General features: G+C 37.6%; 1 protein-coding gene across 2 annotated transcripts in view; it reads right to left on the bottom strand.

Annotated features, from left to right (window-relative positions):
- LOC110480357 (uncharacterized) overlaps positions 1-23,255 on the bottom strand; it is an 89,455-nt gene that overhangs the window by 56,253 nt on the left and 9,947 nt on the right. Inside the window, exon 4 of one of the 2 annotated variants that reach the window (XR_014957250.1) lies at positions 860-22,879. Coding sequence is in view for 1 of the 2 variants with exons in the window: in XM_085587344.1 (XP_085443470.1) it covers positions 860-930 (71 nt within the window). In the remaining variant the exon portion in view is untranslated. The remainder of the gene's footprint in view (positions 1-859; positions 22,880-23,255) is intronic. The other variant, XM_085587344.1, reaches the window with a different exon arrangement.

The raw sequence follows: 23,255 nt of genomic DNA, 5'->3' as shown, positions 1-23,255 counted from the left end.
GGTTGTAAAATCATGGGGATTTAGGGTTAAAAGGAAAATTAAGCTTAGTAGGCCCTGAAAAGAAAAAAATAGGTAGATGGAGACCTTGTACCTTGCTAGAACTGCACCTGTGTAGCTAGTACATGATAAATTATATAATTGTTAGATGTGATGATTGTTTAGTAATTAAATATAATTACTGTTTAATCGTAAGAATAATCACGAGAAACTGTGGTCAGGGGCCTAAGAAAGATCACAAGAAACTCATGTCAATGTATACAATAGAACAATATAAGTTTAATAATTTCTGTGTAAGTTATATAACGATAGAATATAAAATAGGTTCAGCTCGAAAGCCATGTCAGAGTCAGATTTGGGTCTGTACCCCTGATTCCCAGAGCTCTCAATAAAAGCACCTGCATATAATCATATCCCGTGATTATGTGTTCCTGAACACTAACATTATGTGCTTTAATTTCTTACTATTTTCTTTTTGTCAGAAGCTGAATCAGTGTAATAGCAAACTTTGCTTTTCTGTTTCTAGAACAAAACACTTAATGCCAAAACATAGGGGTTTAGCCTTTATGGAGTTGCTGTCCTGCATTCTAAAACACTTCCAAACCCCTTTCTTTTGCTACCCGTTACCGTTTTGAGTCCACATCTATGTTTCACAATTGCAATTTAAAAAATATTATTTAATTAACGTCCTTCGTTTGTATTCACAGTAACTCCCATTTGTATGCATACAATTCACTCACTCTGTGGTCTATAGCTGGCAAATAACACCACTTAACAGCTGTTAAATAGGGTAATCACCTGTTGTTAGCCACAGGTAGCTTTAATTCAAATGCTAATTGCTCTCAGTGCTCTACTTACAAACCTGCCCCGATGTCAGCGGCTGTCTGTGCCTCACCAGATGGATGGGAGCCTCGGATGGATCGCGCTGTCCCTCTGCAGGAAAAAGGTCTGAGTTATAAAAAACCTCGCTACCCTACAGTGCCATGAACAAAAAAGCTAAACGGCACAAAAATGAAACAGTGAAAGTCTTTCAGACAGCAAGAATTGCAGCAAAAAGTAATGAATTGGGAAGATGAAAAAAAGGAGTGTAAACTGGACATCAAATATTGTATGAGCTGGTGCTTCAGTCTACTTACAGCCACAACGAATTAACATTCACCATTAGTAAACTCAGTTTGATAAAATTCAGAAACAGCTGTTGCAGATGTATGTCAGCCAAAAGTGATAGGAAATGAGAGCTAAATAGCTGAACAGGTCAGGTGTTGGTAAAAATCCCACTGGAAAAATAAAGTTTCTAGGCTGATACAGGTAATTTTTTTTTCAATAGATGTAATTCTTCACTAAAGAGATTGTATGATTTTTCTCCCTTCGGTAGAAATGCCTCAAACTACACTGCACAACTACTTACTCCTCACAGCAAAAAGCTTCATATTATTTTTTTTTCTAAAAGATCTCAATTCACCCAAGCTCTCTGGAGGCACAGTTTCATGTTGTGCCTAATTTCATCCAACTGTGCATTGCTGCCAAAAGTGATGGTTTAATTCTGTCTCCTTTCCCCTCTTAACTCCAGTGACGTGTTCCTTACTCTTTCCTCACATTAGATTTAGTCATTCCCTCTGTTTCTGGAATATGACTCACTGATCCAAAGGGAAAGTAATTTATTTGGAGGGGAGATCTGTGTCCCAGTTGGACGGGACTAAGGCTTCTGTGGGACAGTGCCCTGAGCTCTCCTGTTCCTTGCTGCTGTAAGGTGCAGTTTCCTGCTGCAGGTTTTATTTTAGCTCCCCTGGCTGTAAAAGGGCCATTCACTCCCCAGAGCTATAGGATTTTTACACTGCACTGGGTGATTTTCCTGCCCTGCTCTCCAAAGGGCAGCTTTTTTTTAATAGGTGAACAAATCCAGCCATCAGTGGCCCAAGAGCAGAACGTCCTTGCTCAGTTTCTACCCTTTGACCTGCTCAGCTCAGCTAATTCTGCTGGGTTCCAAGAGCCCAACCCAAACAGCCCTGAGCTCTGGAGGATGCCTGGGCTAAGTGCTGGCCTCAGGAAATGACTGCTAGCACAAAGCCATGCTTCTCCCTGCCTCCTATAAATAGCAAATAAACATCATCACAGGTGAAACCTGGCTCTGAGAAAGGAATCAAACCCTATAAAAGTCACATATTCGATAGATCTGCAGCAAGCATTGGCACAGGTTTTAGTTTTGGTCTAAGCTCACTGGAGCTCTGGACTTCAAGAAAGGAGCTACTCAAAACTCCCAAACACAAACTTTAAATTAAAAAACATGCATTAGACAGTTCCCCAGTTCTTTGACATCTTGTGCTTATGATGAGCAGAGGGAGGGATGAAAACCTATTAAACCCAGGTCACTTTATCTCTTGGTGTCCTGCTTTAGGGACATAATTGAAATGAACATCCTGTAGCAATCACCACTTATGTGTGAATGTTCATTTTAGCAAAGTCAATTATTTCAATCATCAAAAGGAAAGAACTGCTTGTTTGACAGTTATGACTCATTAACATACATTTCATTTTGATGAGCATTTTTAAAATTTTATTTTACATATTTTGCTTACAGGAAGGGAGAAAAATAAAATATTTGTAAAAGAATGCAGAGCTCATGCTTTGATAGACTTTTATAATCTCCCAATGAAAAGCTGTAAGTAGGCCTGCATTGCCAGTTTGAAAATTATATTTTCTCTGATTCTCTTTCAGACCGTGAATAGAAAAACAAAGCTGTAAAATATAGTTTAAAAGTTGAGAATAAAACAGTTACATGTAAAATTCTATGTTTAATGTATAAAAGTACATTTTAATATTTATTCAATTCTGCATTAAAAAAAAAAAAACAAATCAAAAAAGCTATGTAAAAAATTGAATGCTGCTCTTTCTCTATTTAGGTCAGGATCAATCCACATTTTCATTTACTTCCAATGAGCTGTTGAAAACCAGTTGGTCAAATTATTTCTTTCATTCAATATTGACTGTATGAAGAAAGGAAATAATTCACACAACTTAAAGAGGGCATTTTTTGTCAATTTTCAAGGAAAAAAAAAACAAAAAAATAAGAAGTAACCTAATTTTCTTTCATCCGAGAGATCACAGGTCGAGGTATCATTAAGCTTAATTTCATCCTGGAACAACAGGATTCCACAGTTTAGTCTTTGGTCAGCTACACCAAGAGATTAAAGATAGCTTGGTGTGAGGATATGAAGCAATGGGAAAACTTACCCCTCTGGGACTGAGCTACAGCTTTCAGCTGATTCCTGAAGTCATAAATCTTTTTATTATGAGTCACAAAAGGCCACTGCTATCTCTCGTTTCACTGCTCAAAATAGGCCTTACTTTTTCTTCCACGGTTTAAGTTCCATGGCTATTATAAAACAATTCATTCAGTACAGCAGCTCACCTGGAGAACCCAATCTACTTGAAAGGTACTGGTGGTCATTTTAATTCCAGTAAGCTGTGTAATATACAATAAATGACATAATTAAGCAACTGAGATAATATTGGATGCAACCAGACCCGTATTTTCTTCCTCTAGAGGTATATAAGGGAAAGGGCACCAAATTAAAAAAACTGAGAGAGGAAAGACCGGAAATTGCAGTTTCAAATCTGGCTTCTCTCAGATCCTCTCTTTCATACTACTGTTGTTGTGGAATGACAAATTTTCACCCACCAGGTTCAGGGTCATTCTGGAAATACCTGTGGAGTGTAGGATGTGAAGCCACCTTTAAAAAGGTGGGAAGAGGAGGGAAGGGAAGAGGACTCCCAGCTTACCCCACCTGACCTCAGACAGGGCTAACGTGGTAGAGATCGTAGGCATGGGTGTTGGGGCAAGCTGTTATTTCTTTTCTATTTATCTATATATTTGCAGAGTGAAGTTGAAAGGTGAATTAGATATATAAATAGGCCAGTTAAACTTTTGAAAGCTGTGTACTGATATTCCCTGATACCAACAGGGTGGTGGAAAAGTGTTTGGTAGAAACCACTGTGAGGAGGAGGAAGACCTTAACCTCTAGATCTCCTAGAAACTGTCTCTGCTTTGGAAGGTCACTCTTCTCCAACTCTCTTCTTCATAATTTTTTGGTAAAAAAAAAGTTGGGGATTTTTGGCAAGAGATAAACAAAAGCCCAGCAATGGCTTTTCCTTATATAACAGCTCCTGAATAGAGGCAAACCCCTCTTCCTCGAGACACTGCCTGATTTGACAAACAGCCTTTAATATTGATGTTCACAGGTCATGAGTCTCCTTTGCCTCTCCAAACACTGTCCTGCAGCTATGATCTGAATCACAGCCAGGAGCTAAATTTGGGTTAAATTGTTTCAGTCATTAAACCTTTGCAGCAGTTTCCAAAGCCCAGTCTTGCTAGTCTAAACACTCTTTGTAATCATGCTTTCAAGTAAAACTTCAGAAGTATCACACCTAGGAGTGAATTATATTTAAGGACTGGAATAAACTGGGGAGGGGAGGAATTTTTTTTCTTTAAATGACAGATTTTAACCTCAATTATTAGTTGAACAAACACTTCTAATCCCTGAATCAACTGAGAATTTAACTGTCGAGTATTAAAAGACATACCTAATAGATTTTACTGAGAGCAATTGCTGGTAAGTGCTTATGTAAGACATAAAGAGATGCGAATCTGGGCATTTGTGTCAAACTTCCTGGCAAATGACATATGAAGAAATCACATTTTAATCTACAGGCACCCGATCTTTGGGATATAAAAATAAAAATCAGATTTTTGGAAGGTTTTTGTTTTTTAATAGGTTTTTTCCTTTTTTAAAAATTATGTAACTTTTCTAAGTGAGATTTCCCTTGAGTCTTGCCTTTTTCAAAACTCTACAGCTCCACAGATTGAGACAGCATGATGAGTTACCTGTTTATAATGCTCAGTATTAAGTTCAGTATTGTTTATAATTTTCTATCAAGATTCTATGATTCTTATTAAAAAATTATAGAAATTCCAACCTGAGCATTTAAAACATAAAGAGAGATTGGATCAGGACGGAATATTCCTTCCAGAATAAGACCCACTGGGGTAAAAGGAATCCTTTTTGTGCTACAAAAGGGAAGGAAAATACCCCCAAATCTACATGTAACATAGCAAAACTATGTGGATTACACCTGTAAAAATTAATTACTTAGGAAGGATTTTAATTCCAGAGCTGTGGTCAGGCAAATGAAATCTCCACACCATGTGCCTCCTCTTCTATGGCAGGGAACTCCATTCTAATACCACCAGATGGTCAAAATTTATTAGGCTGCACTGACCATGGTGCAATGTCTCATGTGAGGGAAAACTGCATCAATGCCAACATTTAACATTGTCCATTATCCCATCTGTGTTGTGCCCTCCTGTCCTTGTAACAGCCTGTGAATTAAATATCTACAAGAATCTATGTAAAAAGTCATCTTCTAAATAAAATAGTTACTGTAAAAGGTTAGAAATTTAAAATTTTCAAGTTTCTTTATAACAAGCTGGAGCTTAAGCCATTATTTCTCTCCAATATATTTCTTACATTTTAAGATGAACTGAAGCATTTTCCCACTCAGCCATAAAAAAAATCACAATTTTTAAAAGACATTTAGTTTTAATATATTAATTACCATAGCTTCTTCTAAATTCTGGCATGAATTTAAAGTCTGATCCATAGTAATTATGATACTTCAGTTAATTTTGCCATGAATTAATGTGTGCTACTCCCCGATTCATCATTAGCAAAACTTCATTTCCTTTAAGTAGTATTTCTTTCTATTTCTCAGGAAAAGTTAGCCTATTGAAGTAAAAATACTGATGGAAATTAAATTATCCTGTGAATAAAATCAATATTGCTTTTCTCTAAGGAGGAATAAGCTGCATATTTAACATTAATCACCTGATAAATATATAATAGATAAATAAAGAGAAGTGGAATTCAAAAATGAGATTTTTTTTTTTTTCCAGCAGTAAGGACTTGATTAAATAGGTCAAGAAGTCGTGAAAAATAATTACTGCTTCTCTATTTGTCATAAACACTTTTAAATGGGAATTTGTTGCCTGGTTTCCTTCAGTTATTAAAAAAAAAATAATCACAAATAATATTTGATTTTTTTTGTTCTTTTTAACATTGTCCAAAACAAAAGTTCTGAACTAGAAGGCTGTTAAAAATTTTGAAATAAAATCAATGAGCTATATGCTCTCATGTACTTTTCTTACAAAAGATAATTCTCATAAAAACACATTGGAATAAAGAAGAAACTGTTTGGGTTAGAAGTCAAGGAAAAAATACAACCTCAATATAAATACTGTCATAAGAATATGGTACATTAGTGTCAATGTCTGTCTTCATTAAACATTAAACTCTTTGCTACAAATGTAATTGTCAGAGAATTCTGAAATGTCATGTTCTTCCCTTTATGAAACAATCTGTTAATACATTAAGATATTAGCTGACTATAATAAACTATTTTAATGATTCTTTTTCCTGGGTTCAGAGAGGTTTGTGGGGGAAAGAAAAATCTCTTATGCCTCAGTCCTGCTCATTAGAATTTAATCTAAGGGAAAGGGCTCAAATTAATTTCTTTTAAGTGAATGCATATTTGTGGAATAAAATTCCAAAGCCATATATTCCTCACACATGGAGATTAAGGAAGTGCCTACCTGCACTTATCCATTTCTATGCTTAAAATTGTAATATTCAGACACTTTAGGTTCCAGGCTTAAATGGAACCAGGAGTCTTTCAAACACTGAATGCTAACTGCCCCCACTCTCCAAGAGCCCAAATAGCTCAAATTTACCCTTATCTAGGGGAGGCTTAAGGACAGGCAATAGTGCAAAGAATGGGTAATTACTGAACTTGTGCTTTGAGTTTAGTCCTCCTTAAATAGTTGAAATTCCACACTCAGCTGAAAAATGGTTCTCTGAAATGAGCCTTCTGCACTAAAAATGACTAAACAGATATTTAGCTGGTGGAAATATAAAAGAATTATGTCAGTTTGCCACTGTAAAGTCCCATCACTATCATGGGAGCCCTTGACAGATTGCCCTCAGCAGTGTTTAACAAGGAAGTAGTCAGAAATCAATGATAGCACCAAAAAAAGTTGAGGCAATTTATGTAACAATACTGAGAAATGCATGTAAGGGCTATCAGTCATCATTTACTAAATGCTGCAAAAGAGACATTGGGTGTTGCTTTTGTCACATACAGAAATCACACTGGAATAGAAGGAGCCTTTTATACATTCTCAGAGTACAAAAGTTGAAGGTCACTAGCTTTTCCTTTGTAGCAATCTTCTGTGAAGTATAAATGAGGATTTGTAATTGTAAGCTTGGATAAAGTCAACATTTACCATTAAGATTTCAGAGAGTTACTGCTATATTTTGGATTAGGCTGTCACGCAAGATATGTCAGAGCAGTTTTTTTTTAAACTATGATTATCACCTAGACTTATCTGGAGTTATCACCCCTGCACAATTAAGATTTAAAAGCCAAATCACAAAAGCCAAGATGAAGGAGTCAAAAACAGCCCCAAAAGGTTTCTGATAACTAATCCTTTGTATTGCTCAAATGCCTGGTATCACTTTATGCCTTTCCACATCTGAATGCAGTGAGGAAATTTAATTCAGTGCCATGCACGGTGAGGATCTGCAGCACACAGAGCACAGCCTGCCTGAGCACTGCTCCTTTTGCCATCCCTTGGAGGAGTCAGCTCCCTCAGCTGGTGTGGAGAGCTCCGGAGAGCAGAGCCATCGAATGAAGAGAGAGGCTGGGAGGTCAGGGGTTAACATCTGCTGTAAATACCACAGGGCTTCTTGGCCTGGATTGCAGAATGAGATTGCTTGATGTTTCTACACTGTACGGGCTGTGTCACCCTCTGCCTTACTGCATGACACAGCTCAGAGCACAGGGTCAGGCACATAAAAGGAATAATGCACTCAGCTTTTCTCACAGAAACACACTGTGCAAGCCTGCACACACAAGTAACAAGTATTCCACAGCAGAAGAATCTTAAAGCATACCGAGTTCCAATTCTTATTCAGCTCTTCAGTCAGGTCTGAATTGTACATTAAGAGAGAGATTTTATAAAGGTGTATATATATATATAATCTAAAGCAACAGACAGCAAAAAAAGTGCACCAAAAGATCAATTTTTGATTTGGGTATTGAGGTCACAGCCTGCTCCTATTCCATTAAAAGACGGTTTTTTTTTTACTGAGTTCAGTGGAGCAAGGGGAGGACAAACACTTCCTGCTAAATGGATGTTCACAGGGCAGCCTTGGCAGCTCTTTGAACAGTTACTGGAGAGTGGCAGATCGCTGAAAGGCTCTGACCTCCCCTGCAAGCAGCTGTCAGCACAGCAACACTTGAAAGCTTTTTCATATGCTTTTCTCACATATTTGGTAAATGTGATCTAGGAAGCCCACTTTAATGCTTCCCGTACTTGGGTTTTTATTCAGAGTGTTTATCTAAACAGAAAAGGAGAGATGCTTACTGGAAATAGTTGAAGGCTGGTTTAAATTATTCTCATTAATCACTAGTTGCCTATCCATTAACTTTGAAAATAAAAGAGGGAAAAAAAAAAGAGAAAGTCACAACACTGACGTTAGAAGGACAAGGAATAGGAAATGCAACAGATAATCCCTGGTGGTCAAGAACAGGCTGGGTGGGGGCATGGGCATTGGAATGAGATTTTATATAAAATCCCTTCCAATTCAAAGCTATGATTCTATGATTCTATGGCAAGCTTACTCCTGAAGAGAATATCAGAACCAGACAAGATCATCTAGACCAGTGTGAAGATAAACTGTGTAATATCAGTTAACTTCAGGTCAGACTTTAGTCTCACACTGTGATATCATTTTGAATAATCCCAGTTGCACATTATAGCCTCAGAATTATGGTTATAGAACTGGTGAAAAGCTGAAGAAGACTCATTGCTAAAGGAGAAGTTAAATTGTACCTGAGACTATTAATAACATTTCACATATTCAGTGTCCACATTATTTTAGTTATAAAAGAATCCTCCTCCACCTAAGGCATTAACTTTTTGTGATATTATGGTATTCCTTTCCTGTGGGCATGGTGGATTTTTAAAAAGCTTACATCTAATGGGTGAACTCAGAGTAAAGTGTACCACAAGCATGACAGATGCCAACCCTGTGTGCCACCCACCCATTCTGTGATCTCTCATCACACCTGCACAGTATCTGCACTGTCCAAAAAATGAGACCTCATTTTCAAAATATTTAAAGAGCATTGGCTATGAGAAGAGACAACACAGCAAGTTATATTGTCGTGTAGAATTAACTACAGGGACCATTTTGAAAGAGTCTACCAGTTCCAGAGAATGTCCCCAAAAGACAGTGAGAGGATAAATCACAACTGCAACAGCCTTTAAAAATGCATGTCTTTCTTTTTGTACAAGCCTACATAAAGACATACACTAATTTATACAGCATAACAGGAGAATTTTCGAAGTATAAGTTCAAGGGATGTAAATTATTTGTGTATGCACCAATATCAGAGGGTGCTTGCTGAAGCCAGACTCGTTTGTGACGTTCTAATCCACCAAATCATTTTATACATGCCACAAAAGTAATTTCCCAATTATTCTAGGCAGCTTGTTAAGTGTATGAGGTGTGAATGAATTTTAAATAAAGTCCAAGTCCTCACTTTGGAGCCACTGATATTAAATAGTATTAAATGTCTCATTCCACATGCTGAAGGAACAGAAAGGAAGGCTGGTAGGAAGATAAGTATCTATCAAACTGATCTTTTAATTCTACTAGGAATTCATTGTATTTCTAGTGTTATGAAGAGCTATCCAGAGCAGTAGGTAGAATTCTTAAACCTTATGCAGAAAGAAATAAATTTTGAACTACCATGTTAGAACCAGCAAATTAAATATGGTCTGATTGAATACCTAAAAGGAAGTTTCCCATCCCAGCTTTTCCCTCTTTAATAGTATCATCCAGCTTATTTTCATCAGATCCCTATTTTCATCTACTTTTACAGAAACAGGCATTAGAATTCCACAGATAAAATGGACCACTTTCTGTAATTCATCAAAGAGATGAAGACTCTACTTTTAATGTTAAGACCCTTGGGAGATTGCAGTGAAAAGCATTCCATCTAACAAAAAATTTCTTTGAAGTACAGTGAGTAAATATTTAGGTAGCTCAGTGGATAGGACTGTAGTTTAATTCCTTCATATTTCCTAACATGAGTCCTACCAATACAATTTTCAGTTCAAATTGACTTGCAGAATCTACAAATGCTTTATGTTAGTTAAGATGTAAAAACACTTTATTTTCTATTTGAGCACATAACTGTTATTGGATTAGAACAATGTTACAAACTTAATTTGATATTTTGAGAGGGAAGCCAGACAAAGTTATAAGGATCTCTGAAAAATGAAGATTCTTCTTTAATAGAGGACTGTACAGTTTGATGTGGTATTTTAATAAAATCTAGTATTGTGGCAGCTAAGGGAGACAATCATTAAGCCATGACTCTCTTGGTGTGCAGAACTTTTGTGCGAGAGTGAAAAAACCCAATGACAACAAATAAAACCATTCCAGAGTAAGCATTTCACTCTTTGGTTCCATTGCTCTGCTCTAACAGGCTGTGGGTTGGGTTTGAGATGGAAAACTCGTGTGTGGGATTCACACCCTGCTCTCCCCTCGACTCTCCCCCTGCTGACTGCAATTATTCAACACTGCCATGAGTGTCTTGGGATCTCACCTGCAAACTGGGTGAGACAAAGAACATCCATCTAATTTCCTGCCTTGCAACCAATAGAAACATGAAGCTAAGACTCCTGTGAACCAGCAGCATGGGGATACTATGATTTAGCCTAACTTTGCTTTCAATATTTACACTTTTTACAGAATGTAATTACAGGAAAGAAGAAAGAATGAAAATAAATATTGATTAAGAAAATCATAGGAGAACATTTTTTTCTAGGAAAGATAAAAGAAAAAGTAAAAATATTTGAAGGTAATAAAAAAGTTGTGGATATAAGTTAGAAGAAAATATCAACTTTCTTCATAGCTGCATATGAACAAGGCCAAAAAAAGCCCAGAAATATTGAGTGACACTTCAACTGCTATGAGATGCAATCCCATAGCTGAAAACAAAGTTTTAATTTTTTATGATTTTTACTTTTTAGTCACATTTAGTCATTTTGAATTAATGAAACAACTAATGATCTTAAGCTACACAGGAAACTGAATATACTCAGTAAAACTAGAAGCAAGCTTGAAGCATTCTTTTTGCCTGAGGCAACAGAAATGATGGATGATAGTCTGAGGAATACTTTTTGCTTTCTGGACTACTAAATAAGTAATCTCATTAATCTTCTTGCAGGTTTTACCTTTTACTTCTGTAGCTATAGCTACATAAAACCTGAGAATTTTTGGAATTTTTTTCCCTTGAATTTTTGGTATTGAATAACACCAGTTGGATGCAATGGGTGTTAAGACAATTGTAATGTTAGTTTGCTACTTCAACAAACAATTTTGGTGTTCAGTAAGAGAATAACAACACAGTACTTAACACAAACAAATCTTATACTATAGAAAAAACCTTTGAGATGGAACACTTCAAATTCTGGATTGAGCTTTACTGAAAATTCTGAAGTCAGTGAACCAACCAAAAACATCTGGCACAACAGAATAAAGCAGGAAAAGCTCTTATCCACATTTTGTGGAATCAACACTGGGCAGGCCAAGGCAACCATTACTTTTAGTGAGCACTTTTACTCTGAAATTTAATATTTCTAGAAATTATGAGAACTCAGTCTTGAAGTCCACCAAAGAAAAATACTTGGTGGACTTGAACCATTCAAGCATCAGCTAAATTCTACTCCTGAAAGTCAGGTTCAGCTTCCCTGCACAACTACCTCACAAGCTATGAATTTTCAGAATAATTTATATTTCAAAACACACATCAGATCTGATAGACACAAGTCACTTCACCAAATGGGTTCAGCCAAGATGTCAAATGACTCCTTTTAATTAGGAAGGAGGGAAATGCCAACTACACCTTGAAGTACAGTAGAAGCCTCACCATGAAGATATATTATTGAGGGCTTTTGGCAGCAGCAGTGATGGGCTGCACAGGAACCCACAGATTTTTGCATTCACAGTCCCAGCTGCCTACCTGTGCAGTAATCACAGCAGATGGATAATGTGCCATGTTCGGGTTTTTTAATAAACATGTCAAACATTCAGCGTCCTGTTCACAGGTGTACTATAATAGAAGGTTTTTGCTGATTTGAAGCTATGCTGCCTCAAAAACCAGTTTTTGCTTTAGAGAAAGAATTCTACTGCTACACACACACATCTTAGCCCTGACTTATTTTTGCACTTTACCTCTGTAACTCTAGAGGAAGAATTTCAACCTCAAGATTTCAGCCATAATATGATGATAAGTGTTAGGAGGTCGTGTGTGATTGAAGACATTTTGCCTTAGAACATTCATTTTGCACATGCATTCATGGTCTTCAGAGACCTTACAGAACTTTTAGTAGATTCTTTAGACTTCTAATCCTCACATAGAAAACTGTGTTGGAATTCATTGAGCTTCAACAGTGTTGTTCACATTACACACACATACACACTGTGAGCAGCACTCTCAGAGTGAGAAAACAAGAGCAGAGGGAAATATTCTCAACAAATTAAGTCTGAGGCAAATGCTTGAGTCTGAGGCAAACATTGAGGGTGGTATGGCACTGGAACAGGTTGCCCAGAGAAGTTGTGGATGCCTCATCCCTGGAAGTGTGGTCTAGTGGAAGACACTCCTGGCCACAGCACAGGGGTTGGAATGAAATGATCTTTAGAAATCCAAAAATCCCTTTCAATCCAGATCATTCTGTCATTCTGTTATTTAATCTGGAGTTAACTGGAAGGGCCAATTTAAATCCTACAAACATTTTTATCTCAAAATTCAACATGTCTTTTTACTATTTGTAAATTTTACTCTTTGTTAACAACATGTCTTTTTACTCTTTGTAAACAGATTTTGCACAAATCCAGTGAGGATGTGAGCTGTGGGCTTGGCCAACAAAAAAAGCACAAACCCTCACAAGCATGAGGGCACCAGGGGTCCAGGACACACACATATGCAAAGATTTTAAAACAGCTATTTAGGGCTTTTCTTCCCTTTTGGCACTGCTGACAGAGGAGAGACACTCTCTAAAGCAGATGTTTCCAGCACATTTCATCAGAAGCACAGGTTTCCTTAGCAACATGCTCCAAAACATCCAGGAGTCCTTCACTCCGTGTCCTTGGCAGAGCATCTTGGAAACATGGAACTACCTTCAAACACCCATGTCCCTTCTATGTAGAAGTACCTTAGTAGTTGGAGGTTTTGGGGTTGTTTTCTAAATACAAAATAATTTGATTTTTAGCTAAATGAGCAATATGTGCTCAAAAGAAATTCAGCAAAAAAAAATCAGATTTCTGTCATCTTTCCAGGGAAAAAGTGATTGCAGAGTGCAAGTTATGGTCACAGGTCTCAAAACTCCCTCTGCATTAAGCACTGTTCAGAAAGCCCAAGTAAGTCAGACCACCTGCATAATAAAGTAATACATCCATGATTAAAAAATACCCTAGTCTAAAGAAAGCCACAGCAGACTCTTTAAAGTCAGTGACTCATTGAATTTAACAGGCACTTTTGCCTCAGTGCTGTCTTTGATAAACAGATATTCTTGCCTTTCCTGATGGCTGATACATGCCCAGGTTTGGGGTGAAATGTGCAATATGTATGTATGCACATAATTAAATAGAATATAATACTTCTGCTGCTCATACTCCCAGGCATGTCAGCAATAATATATAATTTCAAAACTAAATATGACAGGTTGAGGAATAGATACTTATTGGACCAAATGGTAGAAATACCTGTGCAGAAAATTATTTGAGTCATGACTGACTGTCAGAACACAACAAAAAATATCCCACGGATACCAACCCACATGCAAATTTTATATTTTTTTCTTCAAACAGGTTTGTTGGGGCACAGAGATGACCAATCTCACGTGCTCTAATGGCTTAAGCTTCTCTTCAAGTGCAAATGATTTCCCTACACTTACACAGAAGACTGCTCTACTACAGCAAGTACCAATGTCTTGATTTAAAACACTACAGCATTTGGGAGGACAGCAGAGCACTTCTCACACATGAAGGAAATATGGAATTTTGAGAAAAATGAGGGATTTCCCTGTTCCCTCCTATTTTGTGAATCCATTGTGTGGACTTTTAAAATTACATTTTAATTGATTATGCCAATGTCTGACGGATAAATCAGACACTGAGAAGAAAGAGAATACAGGAAAGAAGTCTTTCTAGGTACGTATATTTGTTTTGGGGTGTTTTCTTTTCCCCACAAGTGCTTAATTCCTCCACAGGGTACGTGAGGAGAAAATCCCAATTTTACTTTGCATGTAAATTCACATGTAAACTGATCCTCAACTGACTCTAAAAAGGAGTTGATTTTGTGGGGTAAGAAAAGCTGCAAACAGCTGAAATTTTCATCATCAGCTCATTAATATAACCATTTCTTTTAAGGGCTTATCTGCTGAGTAGATTCACAATAGACAATCTCAACTTCCATTAGAGAAAAAACTATTTCTGTATTCTGCAAAGGAGAGGGAAAGCTTGAAAATTACCTCACTGTAACTCAGAAACGTAGAACTCAGAAGGAATTCAGGAGATAAATGAAAATAACATAGATAATCATTCTGAAAGTCAGCTGCATAATTTTATCACATGGAGAGCTGATAACAGAGAGGAAGAAGTTCTTATACCATTTAAGTAAAACACTGTTTGGCAAGAGTTCTGCAAATATAAATACTTTATCTGCTCTCCTTCCGATATGAATATCAGCTTGTAGTTAGGCAACCCAGACAATATCAGCAGCTCATTCCCAGAGCTTTGTATTTATTTATGGGTTAATTTACACTCTGGTCAAGGCTGTCTCAAAGATTTTTCTCCTATTTGACATCTCTTATTCCTGAGTTTACAAGAAAAACTGGTATGAAGACAATATGCTGCTTGTTCTTAACATGGTGTTTGCCACTGAAGCAGAGTATAAAAAAAATGCTATATTTTAGGAGAAAAATGGACTGTAAACATTCTTAAATTCATGTCTCAGTATGTTTTAATCTTGCTCTGAAAGCAGAGATTTGTTATAATCTTTTTGTTAGTTTCAGGTGAGTTCAATCTCACCCTGATTCACTTGCCATGTAAATGAAGTTGCCAATGTAGAGTTGCTGAAATTATTTTATCTAATTCCACATAGAAATATTTAAACAAAAAAAAGTGAAAGGAGAGGCGGTAGGAAATATTTAAGGTTCACTATTAAAGGTAAGAAGGAAAATGTGTGGTGATTAAAATGAGAATGTTCCAATCACCTCTACTCTTCAAACCTCTGTCAACATCACATTACATTAATTAACAGTTTAGTTTCAAGCCAAGGACCAATAGAAGCTATACTTCAGTTGGTATTGTGATGTGGTTCACATAGAATTGTTCACATAGAAATCTAGTTTATTTGGTTTCAAGAAACCATCTATTGATCATTTCTATCTTCACAGTCCCTCTCAACAAGGTCTTTTGTTATGCTCTCTAGAAAATGCAATAGTGTCACACCAAATGACTTAATTTCACACCCACTAGATAGAATGGACTTAATTCTGCTTTCATTACCAGTAAGTCAAAGCTATTTTATTGCACAGTTGGAGCTCAGGCTTCATCCTGTAATACTTTCTGTCCCTGAAGAAAGAATGATATATTCCAGAGATTGCTGGTACTTCAGGTTAGATTAAGAAATAATGTGCACACCAATGGGAGATTGATCTCTGTTTTTGCCACTGGTGCTGTGTGGTCATTGCAAGCTACAGATCCAAATTGGTCCCGTTTGACTGGATCAAATTTTTAACTGAATGCAGGACAAGAAAAAGTACTTGGAAAAGCACATTTCTTGGTTTCAAAGCCCTTCTGCTGGATCTCAGACAACTTTTCTCATCTACCTGGCTTGCTTTCCATGCAGTTCTGCCATAGATGGTGCCTTACAGCTAGAGTTTGGAGAAATACCAAGTAGAACTGAAATGTGTAATGGCAGGAAAGGCTACTCTTCAAACCACAGTTTTTCAGATTTGTACACAGCTGGAACTTCAGTAAATTAATTATTTGGTGCTTCATCACCAAGGCACCAAGAGTCAAGGTGTCAAGGTGCCAAACATCCTCATTCACTAGGGTTTTGTGCAAACACCAGCATGCAGGGCTGGAAGAATGGCAAAGGAGGTGGAAAAAAGGAAGGTTTTGGAGGAAACTGCAGCAGTCGCTGCTTCTGAAGCAAATTAGAGGCAATGAATTGGCAAATGAGACTTAACAAGCTTGATTTTTCTTTATCAAACATGAAATGAACTGAGTGAGAAATTATGGTAAGGCAAGAGTACAGTTGTCAAAATGAACAGAATGAAAAGGAAGAAAATAAAAGACCAAAGCAAAGAGTGGAAAATTATGAGAGGAAGGAAAAACAGCTATGAAGAATGAAGTGCAGAAAGCAGACAAGAAGGGGTAATATGTCAGGCACAATGTGGAAAGGAGAAGATGGAAAAAGTGACAGAAAGGGAGAGGTCTACTCACTGACCCGAAGTGAATTGCTTCAAAGCTGGAAAAGAGCATTTAATTTATATATATATATAAATATATATATGTGTATATATATATATATATATATATATATGTATATGCCTTCCAGAAAAGAAAACAAGTGAGGTATCTAAGGGCAAAAATACTGAGGTAGGAAAGTAATGTGACAAGAGGCCCGAAGTTCAAAATGGAAAACAAAATTGGAATAACTTTTAAATTTTAAAATGGCAAGGATATACAAATAGCTAGAATGTGAAAAGCTTGAAAATAACAAAAATATCATTCAGATTAATGGAAGAGAAAACCTGAATTATATCATTCAGATTCATTCAATGTGAATGGAAGATTCATCAAGTTGCTGTTGCTGCCATTGGTTCAGGCAGTCCTTGAAGCAGAACACTCAGAAGCCAGAAGGTTGCATCCTGGGAGAAGACTGCTCTATATTTATGTATTTATCTTGATACATATGTTCTCTAAACACTGTATAATGCTCAGTAAGATATGCAGCAATGTGTTCTCTGAACTGCTCTGTATCAGCAACCAACAGGAAGTCCACTGAGAGGCTGAGCTTTTGGAGTAACCAGAAATTCTCTACTAAAGCAGTCAGATGTGAGAATTTGGATTTTACTTCTTCTGAGGCAGATTTGCCTCCAGTAATGTTTTTGGACTTTGGGTTGTTTTTTATGCCTATGCTACATATTTCCTCTCCAGAACTTATAAGTTTAAAAATCTTCAAGACACATGAAACTACTCCAAGACTCTTTATCTAGAAATCCACATTGTAATCTCAGTTATTTCTATTCTAGGCTTTAACAAAATGGTATAACAGCACATTAAAATTTTGTAGTGGTTTAAATTTGGAATCCAATCTTATAGCTCATATATCAAACACACTGTAGACTTTATGGAGGATACTAATTAGTTCCTAATCATGCTCTCAAAATCTTTTTTAAATTTTGTGCTTTCGCAGTATAGCAATACACATCTTCCTTTCCTTAATGTTCCTGCATACTAAAGGTCAGCATTAACATTATGGAATTTCAAGCACCGAGGAAATAAGTTTGAAATATGTTGGTGGAAGTTCAGTTACTTGCATGGCATCGTGCTTCTTTATTACAAATTCTTCTCTGTCTCCTCATTTGTAATTCTCACTGAAACTTCGTCTGCTACCATCAAAGCTACTGGCTGCCTGAGGTTTTCAGTGCTGTTCTTCCTTTTTTTTATTTTTTTCTTTTCCCATGCTTATTAAGTTATCAGCACCCAAATGCACTCAGTTGGGCAAAACACAGAGGGGTCAGCACAGTACAACCTCTTAGGAAAATCAAAATGGGACCAAGATAAGAGAGAACTAAGAACTAATAAACACAAGTACAGGCTGGCTGGAGAATGACTGAGAGCAGCCCCGAGGAGGAGAATTTGGTGATGCTGTTTGACAAGATGCTCAACACGACCCAGCAATGTGTGTTCACAGCCCAGAGAGCCAACCCTGGCCTGGGATGCACCATAAGAAACGTGACCAGCAGGTTGAGGAAAGTGATTCTCCCTCTCTGTTTTTGCTCCTGATAGGCCCCAGCTGGAGTTCAGTTCTAGGATCCCCAGCATGAGAAGGACCCATCAGAGTGAGACCCATCAGGGAGATGCTCAGAGGGCTGGAGCACCTCAGCCATGGAGACAGGTTGGGAGAGTTGGGGCTGCTCAGGCTGGAGAAGAGAAGGCTCTGAGGAGAGCTTTTATCACCTTCCAGCATATCAAGGAGCTCCAAGAGAGCTGGAAAGGGACTTTAGGCAAGGGTATGGAATGATGGGACAAGAAGAGAAGATTTAAACTGACAGAGGGCAGGGTTAGATGGGACATGAGGAGGAAATATTTTACTCTGTGCTGAGGTACAGGTTGCCCAGAGAAGCTGTGGCTGCCCCATCCAAGGCCAGGTTGGACTGAGCTTGGAGCAACCTGGGATAGAGGAAGTTATCTCTGCCCATGGCAGGGTGTTGGAACTACATGATCTTTAAGGTCCCTTTCAACCCAAACTATTCCATGAATCCATGATAAAATAATGTAATAACTCTTATGAGGAGATGTTACACTGGGTTAGTTCTCTTTGTGCATTTTACAGAAGCAAAGAACCCCCCACAGGCTGGTAACCATAAATTTTGAAAGATACTGAATTTTAAATAAAATTCATTTCAGGCAGGAACAATTTGTACCCATTAGGCAGATCAGCCAGTTTCTGCTGAAAGCATTACTTTCAGAAGAGATATGGAGAGCGCGGGGTGACTTTCACTTGTGGAAAATATTTGCATTTCCAACATTTTTCTTTTTGAGTCAGAATGGGCAATTGTTTGAGGTAAAGACATTCCTTCTCAATCCCAGGACAGGAAATGATCGTAAGTCACTGTAAAATATGCAGACACAGAGAACAATTATAATCAGCAAATGGGGATCCAGACAGGTTTATTTTTACTCACTTACACAGTTATGGAACAGCACAAATTGTGACTGAAGCACTAAGCTTTGTCAACCAGCACCAGGCTACCCCTTTGTGAATTGGTTTGTGTGTGAGTTCTAGATGTGGCAGGCACAAATTATGCAAAAAGTGTTTGCCATGATAAGAGAAGGATTTGATTACTGATGTTTAAATAAGGATCCCCTGAGCTGTCTCTTTTGTGTAGGAATGGTGTTAAATATTTGGCAACAGGATGACATGTCCTGCATAATTTAAGCACTTCCTTTCACACACATGCCTGCAATTCATTAGTTCCCATCCACACTTTCCAGCAGCATTAAATATACATGTAAGATGAGATACTGCAATGTCCATCAATCCCCCCTCTCCTTATTACTTACTTTATCTCTTTATCGTTGACTTGTCTTTTACTCCAGGTAACAAACCAGCACTTTTGTGCATTTGGGAAGCAAGAGGACTCAAAAGCTCAGTATTTGATCTCTTCCTCTGCCTGAGTGCCTTCAGTGCTGTCACATCAGTGGGAAGCCCAGTTCATGACTCCAAAGACAGCTTCCATGCCTCTCTGCCTGGCTGCAGCTTATCAGCTTTGTCTGGTCTGAGCTTGTTTTATTTATCGAGAGTCAGGAGGGAGCAGGAAGACGATGGGAAGATGATGGGATGTGAACAGAAAGGTTGGGGATCTATTTAACAAAGACATACAATTGTGCAGCCAGACAGGCTCTCCTTGCCTCAAACAGGAGCAGACAGCTAAAACTGAGAGAAACTTCAGCTGATTAAGTCATTTTAGGCCTTTATGGAAGAGTGAAGAATATTGCTTTTGACAGGTGCTGAAGGGAGTTAGATATAACTCGATGTGTGGAATGCCAGATTTCAACATGTAAACAAGAGTCACTGTTACTGCTATCTGTCCTCCACAGCTATGATAATTTGCTTTCACTCTAACACCACTACAAAAAATGATTAGGTAGCCCCTACCTAATGACTTCAAGTTATCATCAAGAAAGTTTACATTTTTTCATGTCAGCCTTCCCCATTTTTTCAAAAAAAGTATTATATTACATACATCTGATCATCCTAATTAGATACTTTTTATTTCAAAACCAAAAAGCTCAGTTAGCCAAGCTCTCCCTGACAAAAACCCCAATTCCTGTAAAAGATGAGAATAAATGAGGAGTGAATGTATAGCTAATGTAAATTCCTGTCAAGCATAACAGACAAGATAAGCAAAAGCATGAGGTATGGAAAAGCAAACACGAAGGATTAGCATCACTGGAGATGTGGACGTGTCATCAGTGGGAGTTGATGCTTGTATCAGTCACTGTCTCTACAAGAGAGACAGTACAAGAGTCCTTTCCCACTGCAAATCTGGCACTGACAAGCTGTCTATAGGTTTGCCTTACAAACACATACAAAAGATGCATGAATACCTGCTTTAAAATTAAAGAATGAATTTACAAAGACTTCTGTCCAAAGGTCATTGCACAACGTTGCATATATATATATATATCACAGCACATTCTCACAGAGCTCATAATCTATCTCTACATTCCTCAGTAGAAAAGAAAGCCAGGTAACAGAAATTATTCTGCAAGAATTAGAAATCAGAGCACAAAGAAATGTAGGCCTATCTACACTTTTTAAATTGTAAATATTAGGAATATTGCCACCACTGGAGTAAAAAAATCCAGTGACAAACTGAGTAAAAAATGTCACAGGAGGATGTGAAAATTGAAAACTGGTTACTACTGTAAAGGCTAAAAGGAGTATTTGCCCCACCATGCTTGGGTGGTGGAAAGGCTTTGAGTTCAAGCCACCTATTAAAGCAGCAATACTCTGAAAGGCCAAGGCCCAAAGAATCCCAGGGAATTGTAACAGTGCCACAGAAACAATACATGAAGGATGCCTAATTTCCTAACAGCGAGTTTGAAGATATCCCTTCTCTGTATTTTATCAGCATCTCCAAAATAATTTAGCTTAAGGTAGTTGAGCTGGAAAATTAGTTTCAGGACAAGATGTTGAAAAAAACAATCCCTAAAAGGTGTCAGGACATGTATAAGTAGATTTTATGATGCAAGGAATTTCTGAAAAGCTTGTTAAGGTAACAGCAAAAAGAGACTTTAAGGTTTCCTTTATCTTTCCCCAGGAGCTGTTGCAAAGCTGTCATGCACAAGAGCGGGACACTGGCATCAAGAAAGTAGAAACAAATGTTAAATTTTTATGCACTAAAGGTGATTTCTAGCAACTAATAATTCTAATAAAAATAGTTAATAAATTCCAGACATGAGCAAATATTAAAAAAATATTTGGATCTGCACTTTTCAAGATTAACTGTGTGGACTCAACTTCCAAGGTTTGAGAGCAAGTTCCTGTGTGCATGTGTGTGTGTGTGTTCTTCTAGGACAGAATCTAAATTGTCTGAACATAGGGGTCCAGGGTGGTTTTAGGAGCTGTGGAGCACCTGAGACACCTGCACACAGCCAGCAAGGATGTCTGCAGGCAGACCTCTGCCCCCTGGATCAGCAGCAGCAGATCCTGAGACACAGTGAGAAGTGAGATGCAGCACAGGAAAAGCGACATAGGCTTACCTTTAAGTGACTAAATCACAAGTGTTTGTCACTGTATTTAGCACTGAGAAAGTACTAGGGCAGTAAAAATTCAAATTATTACCATGGAGAAAATTGCAATCCCACACCTCCACAACCATCTGTTGTCCTGCTTTAGTTGAAACACAGCCACGCTCTGCCAAGGTGATGTGAAAATGAAATGTGCCAGGTAAGCGAACTCTGTGTTCATGATGAACAGAAAGTACACAACATATTGCATTAAATGAGGCATAACAGAGTGGGTTTTCTTAGATACACCCATATTGAATTGATTTGTAACCCACAGAACCATTTACTATTCTAAATTCATGTTGCTAATTGTATCAGGAGATGAACTTACAGATAACTTCTTCTGGTGAATACAATTTAAAAATGAATGAAGGAATAATGTGTAGATGTCATCATTCTTCTATGGTGTATTGCTATTTTTCACCCAGAAACTGACTAAAATAACATATTGTTGTCCCGGATTATTTCACGTAGCAATAAAAATACTACTTCTCATAAGCACTTAGTAAAATAATTGCATCTATACTCTAAAGATTTAGCCAAAGTTAAAGTGGTTATTATTTGCATTTCCTTGCATTTATTTGCACACAATGGACATGCCTGGATGTTTTGTGGGGCTACAAATATTTTGCAATAATTTTATGCAGCACATACCTAATGCTACCAAAGACTAAGGAGAATTCTTTGAAATAAATACTCTAGTTCCTGGACAGTGGATCAGTGGATCAGTGTCAGAGCTCAGCATGGCCAAAAGCAGAACAAAGACTCCTCAGAGAAGCCCAAGCTCCTCCAAATTCCTTGGAAAAAGGCTTTTTAAGCACAATGCCCATTCAGGAATTTGAATTAGAAACCTCAGCCAATATGGAACCATTTTTTAAAAGGCAGTACAATGAGATCTGCATCTCTGGTATAAAATGTCCATAGCAGCCTATGTCTGAGACTAAGATGACTAACCAGAGTAATTTCCCCCAAGTTTTTCTGAGGAATTCCTTGTTTTTCAAGTGATAATTTCTACTAGAATTTGCAAATAGATGTTGGAGAAACAGTTCTTACCTTTGTGGCAAAATCATTCTTATGCTGTCACACTTCTGTCTTTCCTTTTGGAAATATTTACATACAATTTACCAAACTTCAACATTTGGCAAATAACCATAGACAGTCTGGGAAGAAAAAACTCTTAATTATGACTGAATACCTAGAAAAACAAGGTCAAAGTCACAAAACCAGGAAAGTAAAATACCTTGTGTAAATTATTCTCTATGTATCATTTCTACAAAGGATTCCATTCCCATCTGAACATCAGAGGTATTCAGTTCCTTAAGGTCTTTGAGGATATTAGATGCCCAGGAAGCTGTGGTGGGAGGAATCTGAGCAGGGAACCCCCAAAGATGGGAGGCTGGTGAAGAATATTTGCTTCTTGCTTGAGACTTGGTCTTCTGCTCTGAATTTCTCCTCTCAGAGGTTGCTCACTGCTCCACCTCAGATGAAGTCTGCCTCCACTGTGTCCACACAGCTGCAATATGCAGCTATTGATGG

Source organism: Lonchura striata, chromosome 9, assembly GCF_050655825.1.
Source record: "Lonchura striata isolate lonStrDom1 chromosome 9, ASM5065582v1, whole genome shotgun sequence".
NCBI classification, from domain to species: Eukaryota; Metazoa; Chordata; class Aves; order Passeriformes; family Estrildidae; genus Lonchura; species Lonchura striata.
This window is presented reverse-complemented; position numbering and strand designations above follow the sequence as displayed.